This window comes from Periophthalmus magnuspinnatus, chromosome 20, assembly GCF_009829125.3.
Source record: "Periophthalmus magnuspinnatus isolate fPerMag1 chromosome 20, fPerMag1.2.pri, whole genome shotgun sequence".
In the NCBI taxonomy this organism is placed as follows: Eukaryota; Metazoa; Chordata; class Actinopteri; order Gobiiformes; family Gobiidae; genus Periophthalmus; species Periophthalmus magnuspinnatus.
Window position 1 is genome coordinate 7,516,642 of NC_047145.1, and position 13,952 is coordinate 7,530,593.

Genomic DNA, 13,952 nt, shown 5'->3' on the forward strand with positions numbered 1-13,952 from the left:
GTGGGGTCTTCAACTCACACCTCTGGGAGAACATCTCCCAGATCCCGGGGAGGCTGGGGACATCGAGTCGGAGTGGACCATGCTCACCTCGATCGCTGATGTGGCTGTTCACAGCTGTGGTCACAAGATCTCTTGTGCCTGTTGCAGCAACAATCCCCAAACCCAGTGCTGGACCCCAGTGGTAAGGAACGCTGTCAGGCTGAAGGAGTCCTATTGAGCCTTGTTGGCTTGTGGGACTCCTGACTCAGCTGACAAGTACTGATAGGCCATGCGTGCCGCAGTTTGGGAAGGCCATGGAGGAGGACTATTGGTCCCCCTCAAAGAAATTCTTTCAAACCGTCCGCCTCAGGAGGGGGAAGCAGTGCTTTACCGACATCCTTTACAGTATGGGTAGAGAGCTGCTGTCCTCAACTGGGAATGTTGTTGGATGATGGAAGGAATACTTCCAAATGGAATCCCTCCAGCACGTCTTCTGAGGAGGAAGTAGAGGCTGAGGGCTCAGAGGCAGTCTCATCCATTGCCCAAGCTGAAGTCATTGAGGTGGTTGGCAAGCTCCTCAGTGGCAAGGCTTCGGGGGTGGATGAGATCTGTCCCAGGTATCTTAAGTATCTTAAGAAGGGGGACTGGAGGATGTCTTCCAAGTACAGGGGAATCACACTGCTCAGCCTCCCCAGTAAGGTCCATTCCAGAGTACTGGGGAGGAGACTCCAACAGGTAGTCAAACCTCAGATTAAAGAGGACCAGTGTGATTTAAAACAGAAGAAAATGGATGGATGGGACAGTAAAGTGTACCTTACCTTACCTCACAGTGTGTCTCTGCTCCACAGCTTTCACCGCGAGCTGAGTTGTGAGGAGAAGGACGCTGTTGTCAGGAGCATCACTGATATTGATGTCAGTCTGCTGGCTGCTCTGCCCAAAGGTTAGCTTCTCTCTGTTCTGTATGGGACATTCATGGGCCTTATTGTTCCCTGGACTGTCCAAGGTTGTGTAAGAGGGGTCTTTAATGCCAGGTCCACTCATGTCCAAGACTCCAGCCGCTCCTGTACACTGGCTGCACATCGCTGCATTCCTCTGTCTAAAACAGAGCAGGAGTTGAAGTTCATACACAAGTTTATCCAACAGCCAGGAAAAATTGAGTTTTGAATGTATTTTTGTAATACTGGCTGAAAATAGTTTTATAGTATATAGTTTTAGCTGAGACAATTCAGTCAGAAATGGTTACTAAATAAAGCTTGCTGCTAGTGTGATGCATAGTAAGGTTACTGATTGGGCTTTTCTATTCTACATTACCATACATTATGGTACAAATAAAATTCAAAGTGAAGGTAGTCGAGCATGTTCAAAGGCCAATAACCACAAATAATGCATATGTCATGATATGTACACTTTGAAATAACTCAAAGAAATGATCTAGTTCATGGAAATGTGTATGTATAACCTGAAATCCTCATAAATCCTTTAGTCACATTTTTACCTTTTCAGAATGGTGCATATTGGAGTTAGTTAAAAGCATGGTATTTCAATAAAAGATTTTCTGTGTTGTTTTGATGTAGTTTCAGAGCTGAGGAAACGGTTTGAAGGCATCCACACAAGCGTCAGTGACTGTGACATGAACAGGTATGATCAGAGAGCTGGTTTTACACTCGTATGTAAAATAACAAAAAATACCAGAGCATGGTCAGGACCATGCATTTAACAACTGGAAGATATGTTTGTAAAGTGGCTATGCTGCATATGGATATCGCTGCTAACAATTTTGACATGTTTCATTAGCCCAGTATTGCTCATGAAGCTGCTCTACTGGTAAAGCTATTAGTAACTCAAAATATCCTGGCAACAGTCTACAAAACCAATTATTTTGCAAAGTCACAATTTGCTGTCAACTCTCCAAGGAGACTAATGGAAGGAAGAGACCACATCAAAAGTGGAACTAGATTAGATTGATTTGATTGTAGTATCTGTCATATTTTGTCCATGGACTGTATATATAGATAGACATGGCTTGCCTGCTAGTCACCCCATTCCAATTAGGAAGTGAGTATGGGCACAAACTGGTTCCATCGGTCTGGCTGTGATGGACCTCTATTGAAAAATGGTGGTGCCTCTCTATGAAACTGCTGTCCATAAATCAAGATGTGGACAGTAACAACTGACCAATCATGTGCCGCCTTTCCCCAAGGTTGACTCCCACTAGTGTTGGCAACATGTTTGAGTGCTATTGTGCCTCATTGCCAAGTGCTCATTCCCTGCCAAACCATTGGTACTTTCAACAATCTCAATCAATTCTGATTGACTTTTTGTTTGCGCACTCGGATTTCCAAATACGGAATTTGACTGCTAGTCTCAGTTGGCTTTATTTGGTTGCAACTGAACGCTAAGGGTGAGGTCACATTCACTCATCCACTTATTCACCTTATTCCTGAAATTGCTGTGGGCACTGTATTCTCTATTCCACTTGTATTATTTTGCATGGGCCTTTCCCATATTCTCAATTGAAATGAAAGGGACTCCCACTTAACCGGTGGTGCCACCACAAAACATGGTTTAGTAGCATTGATAGCAAAAGTGGGTGGGCGGAATAAGGTCAGTATACAGTCTACGGTGTATCATGAGCCATATCCCTGTGTGCAGGAAGGAGCGCATCGCCCGCAGGTTAGAGGGCATTGAGACTGGGGAGGTACCCCCCTCTTTGCTGCCCAGCATGGTGACCCACAGGCTGCTGGAGGAGGACATGCCCAGGTACACACGCAGCTCAGAAGACACGCCCAGGTACATCAGGACAACTGAAGACACCACACAATACACAAAGACCCCAGAGGACACACTCCGCTACATCAGGACCAGCGAGGACACACCTGGCTACACTGGCTGCATTAGAACATCTGAGCATACGCCATGTTACACTGCTGTAGAGCCAGCGCAGTACACCCGGAGGACAGAAGAGAGCCCACACTACAGCCACACTCCACAGGACACCCCCTGCCTCATCAACACTGGGGACACTTCACGGTACAGCAGAGGGAAGGAGGACACCCCACACTACAGCCAGAGATCAGAGGACACAGCGCTCTACACCAGGTGTTCTGAGTCCCATGAACCCAGCTCAGGTGAGACACACATGACAATTACAATTATTGTGAGGATAAAGATCAAAATTTCAAGTATCCAAATATTCTGACATCATGAACAGTGAAATCTTAAAAAAATCATTCATTAATCTGTTAATCCAAAGTGATTTTCTCTGAGCAATCAAAAATGCCCCATTCGCACTGCTCGGCCTGTGTGTAAACTCCTGACTTCTCCTGCACAATTTTTAAGACCATAAACCATCAATGGACCCATTTGCGGTCAAATTGTGTATACAACAAACACATGGCTATTAGCATAGCATTCACAGGAGATGAAGGTCTTCCCTTTATTTCCCCATTATTCATTTCCATTGCTCATAGTACAGGGAGCTCCATCACCTAAATGCCACATTGGAAACAGAGGTGAAGTATATTTTCCAAATGCAAACATTATTTTATGATAGAAAATATTATATTAAATATTTATCCCAAGGAGACCAAAAACAGTTCAAACCATCTTTAAAATGAAATTAGAGCCACAAGAATGCATACTGGTAACATGTGTTTGTTTAATTCACAATGATTAATACATTACCCCTCTAGTATAGTTGAAACCAAAAGTTTTTACATACACTATATAAAAAGACACATATGCTTTTTTTTCTCACTGCCTGACATGAAATCAGACTAACCTTTTCCTGTTGTAGGTCAATAAGGATTACCAAAATTATTTCTATTTGCTAAATGTCAGAATAATGAAGGATTTTTTTTTTTTTTTTTTACAATTTTGCATTACTTTTTTCAAAGTTAGAAATTTACATTTCATTACAATTTGGTACCATTGCCTTTAAACTGTATGACTTGGGTCAAATGTTTTGGATATCCTTCCATACATGTCTGACAATAATTGTCAAACATGTTTGCCCATTCCTCTTGACAGAACTGGTGTAACTGAGCCAAGTTTGTAGGCCACCGTGCTCGCACTGGTCTTTTCAGGTCTACCCATACAATTTAAATAGAATTGAGATCAGGGCTTTGTGATGTGTTATCCTTAGGCCACTTTGTAACCAGTTTGGCTGTGTGCTTCAGGTCATTGCTCATTTGGAAGACCTATTTGCTCCCAAGCTTTAACTTCCTGGCTGATGTCTTGACATCTTGCTTCAATATTTCCTCATGATGCCATCTATTTTGTGAAGTGCACCAGTCCCTCTTGCAGCAAAACAACCCTGTATTTCACAGTTGGGATGGTGTTTTCAAGCTTGCAAGTTTCCCCTTTTTTCCTCCAAACGTAACGATGCTCATTATGGCTACACAGTTAAATTCTACTTCCGTCAGACCACATGACATGTCTCCAAAATTAAGGTCTTTGTCCCTGTGTGCCTTTGTAAACTGTAATCTGGCTTTTATGTTTCTTTTGGAGTAATGGCTTCTTCCTGGGGGTACAGTACTCGTTTCACTGTGAATAATGACACACTCTTACCAGCTTCTGCCAACATCTTCAGAAGGTCTTATGCTTCTGTTCTTGGGCTGATATGCACATTTTGGACCAAAATACGTTCTTTTCCTGATATCTGAGCTGATTTCGTTTGGCTTTCCTATGATGTTGCACCAAGAAGCAATGGGTTTCAGATATGCCTTCAAATACATCCACAGGTCTCTATGTCTCTAACTCAAATTTTGCCAATAATACCTATCAAAAGACACATGACATCATCATCTGAGTTTTCCCAAATTGTTTTAAAGGCATAGTAATCTTACTTCTGACTTTGAAGAAAGCAATGAAAAATTGTCTTTAAAAATCCTTGTTTCATTATTCTGGCATTTAGCAAATAGAAATAATTTTGGTAATCCTTGTTGACCTAAAACAGGAAAAGTTGAGTCTAAACTTCAGGTTTCAACTGTATTTGAAGAGCCTTTATAACATAAAACATTCTGAATCAATGTGAAGTTCATGTGATATAAATGGAAAAATTGGAATTTGATCCAACTGTGGATTCTAATCTCATTTGACCTTAACTTTGTTTATGTGACAGTGACCTCACAGCAGTACAGTAATGAAGTCTTCCAGACCCCAGAACAGGTGTGCGAACAGTCCCAAGCCAAGCCTCAGTCCACCCCACAGCCCCCCCTTTACACTCCCTCCAGCACGACTGGGCCTGAGCTGGAGTCGAAGGCCCAGCGCATTGCTCGGTACAAGGCGGAGCGGAGGAGACAGCTAGCCGAACGCTATGGCATCTCCCTGGACCAGGACCCGGACAGGGACTACACTTCACGCTACAGCCGGCCCCGAAGAGAGCAGGATAGAACCAGCAACCCTGCCCCCACCAGCCCCAAAGAAGGAAGCACCGCTCCCGCAATCAGAAACACTGTTCCAGGTAAAGATGTCCAGATGAACACATTTTACCATAACCTAGGGCTGCAAGATTAATCACAATCTCAATTTGAATGGACACAATTGGCAAATCGCAAAGGTTGCAATTTTTCTTATCATAATTTCTTCCAGAAACAACATGATCTCCTGCTAAACTGCTAACCCTGTAGTTTATCCATACAAACATCCTGAAATGTGATTCTTGTATCACTTTCAGTTCATCTTTCAGTGTTTTTTTCAATTGATCTGGACGTATTTAAAATGTGAACTTCGAGCGGAATCCTAACATTAAAACATAAAATCACAAATCTAAGTGCTTGTCAGAAAAATCATACTTGGATATTTTTCCCAAATCGTTCAGCTCTACTATAACCACTATTAAATGTCAAGTTGACATAATAAAACATTTTGAATCCAGATTAACGGCTGTAACCGACTCACTGTGTCTAATTTAGCCTGTGCATGTGTGCATGCCCAAACTAAGTGCTGGGTGTCGTCTTACCAGTAAAATCACAATATTGGCCTTAGATTTAGAGGCGCTGCCTTTCACCACAGTCGGTAAACAATTTTAGAATCGTGACAGTACAGCAAAGTCTGACCATTTTGATCAGGCCACGATACCAGTGTTGGGAAGTAACTAAATGCATATACTGAAAATGCCTGTTCCTTATACTAATTTTAAATGTATTCTTGTACAGTTACATTTGGTGCTATTCCAAATATAGTTACTATCCTAAACTAAAAGGAATACATGCCAGTACTTAATCACATAATTTTGACTTTGAACTGCATGGTATTGGTGAGAAAAAATTAAAATGCCGCTCTTGCAATAAGTACATTTTACATACATACATACATACAATTTTTTTTCTTCTCTAATTGAGCATAAATAAATGCATAACAAAAAATGCAACAAAATAAAAGCTTTTTGTAATAATATGTAATGTTTTATTTACTATATAATAGAATACGTTCACGTTGACCTGCGTTATAAGTATTCAGAATCTAGTACTCTGATTGTATTTTGTAACATATTCCATTACATGGGACATTTTAATTCGGTATTCTATGACTAAATACATTTTTAAAGTATTCTTGCCCATCACTGCAACTATATCACAATGAAATAAAATAGTTTATTTAAGCATATTATATGATCTTGTACCAGTTCTGATATTGTACAAGACCCATTTAAAACAATTCAGGAATGGTCCAATTTTGACCTACTACTCTATTGATACATGTTCAATTGAAATTCTAGTATAACACTAAATAATACGAGTTTACATAATGATTATCTGGGTATCCATTTAAAAAAACCTACTCTGCTGCAAACCTCAGTCAATAAAAATATCACCAATGACAAAGGGTAGCACTGAGGTACTCCAGATATGCACTGAACACTCCCTACTTACTGCAGACAAAGTGAACCAAAATCTTGCTGCAGTCACACAGAGTAGGGCTGGGCAATTAGTCAAATTGTAATCAAGATTCAGTCAAGTGTAATTGTTAATTATTTTAATGGGTATTTGGCTTGAGAGATCCACAGCCAATCCTCTGCTTCAAACCACATGCTTTTTCTTAGATTTCAGAGGAAGGAATTACACAGATTAAAAGTCTGTCTTCCTTATGTTCATGAAATGAATACGGAAAGCCATTTTTGTTTTGTTTTTAAAAAGAACATTTAGTGATAAATCAAGATTGATCAGTTTTCTTTGCCTTATTGTCCATATGGTTGTTAAAAGTATTGAAAATCAGATATTAATCCTTACTAAAACTAGTGTTGAAACTAGATACTCATTTGAGCAAGTATCGATACTAAAAAAGTCACATTGACAGGACAGATAAAAAACCTTTCTTGAATAGCTTCCTGATGTTGAGCTGTATCAGAACAAGTATAAGTCCACATAGACTAGTATGACTGACAACTGAGGACTGAGGAAGAACAGATATAAGGCCACATGGTAATCTAAAAGTACTCCAATTTAATGTTGAAAATCACCTTCTATTGTCTAAATAGTGTTTTTTTGTTTTGTTTTAATAATCTAAACTCTATTTCTTAGTATCAGAATAATGTTTTCATGTACTAAAATTTCAAATTAATCGCCCAACCCTACCACAGAGGCATGGACCATTTATTTTATGTACCGGTATTTAGATTCAATAAAGACAAAAAAAAATGTTTAGAGAATTATACGCGTTATGCTTACATGTCATCTGTCTCTCTTAAGCCTGTCATAACAGATTTTGAAGTACCATATATATTTAAACTACTTGGTGCCACTGACATGACTCTAAAGCAAGATAATCCCAGAAATTTATTTTGAAATGAACCGTATTTTAAAAAAGCATGCCAACAATATATAAAAAGCACAGTTAAATACTGTATAGATGTTTATTATTTGACAAAGTAAAGCTCAAATGTTACCAAAAAGCTTAATAGTACAAAAAAATCCCTCTTACTGCAAAGAAATGGTACACGCAATATTTATTGAGCTTAAGAAAATATATACACTACTGGTCAAAAGTTTGGACACAACTTCTCATTCATTTTTTTTCCAAAAACACACAGAAAACATCTAAAAATAACTCAAAACTGGTTTTGCATCATATATTTGATTTTTTTGTTTACTAAATTCTGCAAGTGTTGATTGATCGTTTTGATGCGTTCAGTGAGAATCTACAATGTAAATAGTAATGAAAATTTTAAAAAAGTGTGTCCAAACCTTTGGCTGGTAGTGTATATGAAATCATGTATTGTCGATATAGTAATTATCGTGACAGGGCTGGTCCTTCTCTCTCCTGTCCAGAGCCCACACTGACCCGAGTGGACTCCTTCTCTGAGCGGGAGAGACTGCTGAACTTGGAGAACCAGCGCCGCACCGTCCCTACAGAGCCGACCTCAGCGTACATGGAAGTGACAGCTCTCTCCTCTGGCAGAGCGCCCCCTGCTGAGCCCAACCAGAGCAGCGTGGCCCTCGGCTCCCCCCACCTCACCAGCCAACCCTCTCTGCCCTCCCCCAAACGTGCAGCCTCCCCAGGGGACCTGTTCATCGAGCAGCAGGCCCACAGCATCCTCAGCAGGCAGGGGTGAGCATGGCTGGTTCTACAGTTTTCATACTGTTCTTATAGAGGATTTTATTTTTTTAACCATTGGGGAACTCACTCATGAGCATTGCCTTCACGAAAAAAAAAAATGACATGCAACACTTTTGTAATCACTCAGGGTTTTTTTCTGTGAATACAGTGCTTTTCCATAGGGATGAGATTTTTCTAGTTTTTTTTTTTTTTATGGCATGGCGAGAGAGGTCCTTGCTAAGTTGAAACGCTCACTGTTACGACAAGGTGGGTAGATTGGCCATAAATTGTACTCAAGGAAAGAGTACAATTTCTTCAAAATAATGACTCAAGTAGTAGTAAAGTACAAAGGTACGGAAGTATGCACAAAATCTAGATAGACTACAAAGACTAAACATGAGAAAAACTAAATCACAGTTACTTGTGTAAAAGTTTTAATTACTCTTGACTAGTTAGAGTACTGTTAAACTGTCAAATATATATCACTCAAGTATAGTATTAGTATAGTAAGTATTGTGGCCTAAATCTACTGTAAGTACAGTTTTATAAGAAATTTATTTGAATTACTGAATACTACCCACCTATGACAGGATGCACTGTCCATTTAATAACTGGTAGCCAACGAGTAGAAGGTTAGCATTGCTTTCAGAAGATGGACTAGCCCAGGCTCAATCATGTCTCCCATTGGATCTTCACATCACAGTGCAGGGTGCAAATCGAGCTCTGATTGGCTGCTGCAGACAGACGCTGAGGGCGACACCCACTCCCCCATCAACTGGCCATCGAGGTACCCCCTACCCCTCCTCTCAGGCTGCCCCATCACTGCCATGTCCTTCCCCATGTCCCTCCATTCAGTCCTTGATGCTTCCATCTGTCATTCCCAAATCATCAAATCAACCCTTCTAATTCCTCATCTTCTCCTTGGCTCATAACTGAAGTTTAGAGCTCATACCCCTGACTTCCTTGGTGAGCCCCTGTCCCGGTTTGGAATCCTGCTTTGTCCTTGTGTTGCATTAGGCTGGAGGGGTTTTCAGACTAACTTCACTTGTGCTGTGAATCTGGCAGTAACCAAAAGTGACAGATCCGCCTGTCAATCAAGCTCATCAGTAATCAGGTTAAGGATATGCTTTCAGACCCTCTTTGTAAACTATTGTATAAAGTGTGTGTGTTTTGCTGGCCAACCAGGCAATGTTCATACAGGTCTACTTGTGTTTTTTGTTGGAGGTGGAAATAATGCATTACTATAGGGCTAGGAAAATACAATTAGTTCAGCAATGTTGATATATAGCGGGGTGATATGTATAATTTAGATCTCATTTGAATCAATACCCATGGGTCTGATTGTTTTTGGGTTTTTTCTGATATTTGGAGAATTTAAAAAGTTTCAAAGCCTAGAGTTCTGGTAAAATGTTTTTTTTTTTCTTATTGTGGCTGAGAATCAGTGCATGGCATCTTAGAAGTTTGCAGGGGCGGTACCAGGAGGGCTTGGGGGGCACCAGCCAACTCTGGGAGGGCTATGGGGGTGCATTGGCCATATGTTTACATGTTGGCTGTTAGTACGCAATAGATGCATATTTATATAGCACATTTAAACACTTTCAGCTGACCAAAGTGCTTCACATGAAAATTAAGGGTAAATAATACAGTACAAGCAGAAATAACACCATATACATAGGATATCTTGGTATTTTATTGCATTATTTCTGTCTAGCTAGTATTAAATGTCAGGGATTTATCATGATGACAGCACTGTTAAATGCTGATGCTTTGTCTCCCGAAGAATCCGCACTAGAGAGAGGCTGGCCCGGGAAGAGGGCCGCAAGAGGAATCCTGATCTGGGCCCAAAGTCTGAGCCCCCAGTGCCCTGGAGAGCGGCCCACACCTCCACCCGCCCCCACCCTCAGCATGGCACTGTCCTACCCCCTCCATCTGCCCCAGACCTCTGCACCTCCTATCCCACCTACCTCTCCATGTCCTCCGGGCCCACCTTCGGAGCTGCACCCCAGGAGGAGGGTCCAGACATGGGTGGGGAGGTGCAGACACAGGGCCTTCTAAGGAGCAGAAAGGCTGTACTGCCATCTGAGGTTTTCCACCACGAGAAGAGCAACGACGAGCCTAAAAGAGGACACATTGAAGAGCAGTTGGGACCCAGGTACCGGAGCGGAGAGATTGAAGAAAGACCCAGGCATGAGCACAGATCTTCCCATTTATCAAGAGGAAAAGAAGTAACTTTATCAAAGCACACCCTCCACAGAGACCAGGGCACCCCGAACATCACAGACCTCCCCCAGGACCCATGGGTGTCAGTATCCCAGCTGAGACACTCCTACATGGAAAGTGCCACTACCCCCCCAAGCACCCACAGAGCACCCATGTATGTCCTGCTGCCATTAGCAAACAGTGTGTGGATTCTAACACAAAGTCCCCAATAGCCACTAATCCTAAGAAGCATTCAGTGTTGAGCTTAACTCACTTCTGCACTAACTGAACGGTGTAAGAGGCTGTGTGAAGCTCCAGAGGCGGCACGATACATGTGTGCTTAGACCGTAGACTGCATGTTCCTCTTGCATAAATCTTTATAATGCTTTGGCTGCTGTGAAAAGTTCATTTAGTTTGCTTACATGATGTCATCTAGAGGTGGGAGATGTATAGAAAAATTGATTAACATAGTGAGATTTGCCAACTTGGAATATTCATAAAAACGTCAAAATAAAACTATTTAAAATGACAGAAAAAATAAGTGATATTTTTACACTTTGCTGTAGAATTTTCTGGTCCATTCATTCAAACAAGAACCCCTTTTAAGTACGCACCAAATTTAAAAATAGGGGTAATACCTCTACTTACATCAACACCAAAAATTCCATATAAAATGCAGACATTTTTCTGCCTGTGTAAACATTCATTTGACAATATAAATGTCATTATTTTTTATTGTTTTGGCCCTTGTTTACACTTTGTTTTCTAGGTAACAGTTATGGAATTACCTCTACATTTGTCTCATCTGCGGCCCATGTTCAAATAGGAAGTAAAATTATAAACTTTACCAAAATTTTTATTTTTTTTTTAAACTAAACTGGAAAACATTTTTTAGTAAAATCTCAAATATAATGATTTTTTTGTAAAATTAGTAGTTTAACCTGTCATATGTGCTGTTGTTGAGAGTTGTGTTTTATTCAAATAAGATTATAACATCAGAAAATGGTGTAATATGGGCCCTTTAAAAGTGCTTGTGATTTTGTCATGACATATTTAAAGAATGTTCAGGTGCTCTCCAAAGACAGCATGTTAGCATCAGTTTCCTCTGACTTTGCCTGATTTAACCGCATTACCACGGGCACCCCTCACAGAGCTGCCAGACTCTGATTGGTCTAGGGCTCCTCTGTCATGTGATCATACTTAATGCATGAATTGGCCTTTGTTTGTGTGTGAAACCTTTCTTAATGCTGTCTAATACTCCGCTCAGTGCTCCGGAACATTCTAACGCTCACATTACCAGCAAACCATAAACGCCTCGCGCCACTGTACGTCTGACATACGTCTGACTAACCTTTCACCATGTCCAAGCTGCACACTCACATTTTGGACTTTTCTAATCGTATCTTCTGCTTCTTCAGGTCCTGTGTTAGCTTGGACTTCGATTCTTCGGAAGGTAAGCTCTACAGAGATACTACAGGCTATACCTTTTCAGTCTTTTTTCATGAAACCATGAAAAAATATTTAATTAGTGAGTAATATACTGTCTGGGCATAACATCTAATTTTGCCATTGGAAGTTGATGTAATTGAAGAACAAAATATTAAAGGAATTGTAAGTAGCTTACAGTTTTAAGTTGAGTAATAATATTAACAGTACAACAATCATAATAATCATGAGCAAGTATAAAAACCGTGGACTTCTGTTGCCCTATCCTGCAGATGGAGGACACATACAAGTTTTTCCTCATTCTCAGTATATAGACAGGCCATGCCTCATGTGAAAGCCCAGAACCTCCAGAATTCACTCACTGACCTGCAGAGGCTGCACTAGAACTGATTAATGATTGGCTGCAGCTGCTGGGGTTTGGGGAGTGACATTTCAGATCAAAGTCCTTTTTAGATTTAAACCTAAATCTACCTGTATTTCAACATTGAAACTGGTAACCCAAATGAGACTCATGCGAGGCTCATTCAACTGGAAAAATTATAACATGAACTTTGGCCATCATGTCCATTGTTTCTGTAATTAAGAATTATCATTACAATTGCAAAAGACAAAATTTAAATCTGCCAACTGGACAAATCGTTGTAGGAATGAAGACGTTTGGCTGCTCATCTAATTCTTTAGTTCTGGTCAGATTGCTGGTGGACACTGTCTTATATCTATCTGAAGGGAGGAGCTAACTACACTGAAACATCATTACTATTGTTATCAGGAAAAGCTGTATTTGAACATGTCTAACTTATATATGGGTGCATAGATGGGTCAAGTTTATGAAGTTTAAATCAAAATCTATACAGTTCCTTTAAGTCACAAACAACATTACCACCATATCCTGTTTTAGTCTGTTTAAAAGCTGGTAACCCTGAAGTTTAGACCTCTACACACATGTTCAGAAATACATGGTATTCTTGCATTAGTTTAAAGTTCATATTTCTCTCAATTTGTAATGTTTCTGGCCAGGTTTATAATGTGAATGGAATCATACTATTGAAATATAAACCACAAAGCTAATCTAAGCTCAGTGTTTTTCAGAAAAAAATTGCTATTCATTATTTTAAAGAAAATTTAAGAGATCTTATTTTGAATGCGGAAAAAGATCTATCAATTTCTTACAAGGTCTGTAATGCCTCCGTCTGTGAATTTAGAGAGTCTGCTGATTTGGACTTGGCTCCAGCAGTGACGGTCAGCATAGCAACTCAGAGTGTGACTGTTGAGGGCACACAAAGACTTGGCATACCACTGTAAAGAGCTATATTAAGTCCTGCTGTTTAATTCACACATGAAAGTGATTACATTTCATAATAATCCCTGTCCCTTCAATGTGACTCTGTTCTATAAAAACACTGCAAGGAATGAAACGTGTGATATTCCACAACTGTTTTTTAATATATACAGATCTGATGCACTGAGGACAAAGTGGGACTGACCCCTGGGCACACAGAGAATGGGATAGTGTAGAAAAAATATCAGTGCCAAATACTGGCTAAATGTGCTGTCACGATAACCGATATACCATCCCTAGTTTAATTAGTAATATTTTATTAATATTTTCATCTCCATTTTGTTATTGATTTATTGTTGAAATCAAAATGACACAAAGGCAAGGGGAAATGAGTATGGTGTTTTACAAAGAAACAAAAAAAATTCAAATATACAAAAGTAATAGATTTGTTTCAGTATGTTATATTGCATTGGCTGATAACCAAAAATGCACCTGGCTCAGTCTTAAAGAA

The 13,952-nt window shown here is 40.1% G+C and overlaps 1 protein-coding gene across 9 annotated transcripts in view; it reads left to right on the forward strand.

Annotated features, from left to right (window-relative positions):
- Positions 1–13,952, forward strand: part of svila (supervillin a) — a 70,528-nt gene that overhangs the window by 24,812 nt on the left and 31,764 nt on the right. For 4 of the 9 annotated variants that reach the window (XM_055229943.1, XM_055229944.1, XM_055229945.1 and 1 more), the window contains exons 3-10: positions 828–919; positions 1,554–1,617; positions 2,632–3,107; positions 5,102–5,443; positions 8,250–8,529; positions 9,221–9,304; positions 10,298–10,891; positions 12,135–12,169. In XM_055229943.1, the coding sequence (XP_055085918.1) occupies positions 828–919; positions 1,554–1,617; positions 2,632–3,107; positions 5,102–5,443; positions 8,250–8,529; positions 9,221–9,304; positions 10,298–10,891; positions 12,135–12,169 (1,967 nt within the window). The remainder of the gene's footprint in view (positions 1–827; positions 920–1,553; positions 1,618–2,631; positions 3,108–5,101; positions 5,444–8,249; positions 8,530–9,220; positions 9,305–10,297; positions 10,892–12,134; positions 12,170–13,952) is intronic. The other 5 variants (XM_055229950.1, XM_055229949.1, XM_055229946.1 and 2 more) reach the window with 4 other exon arrangements.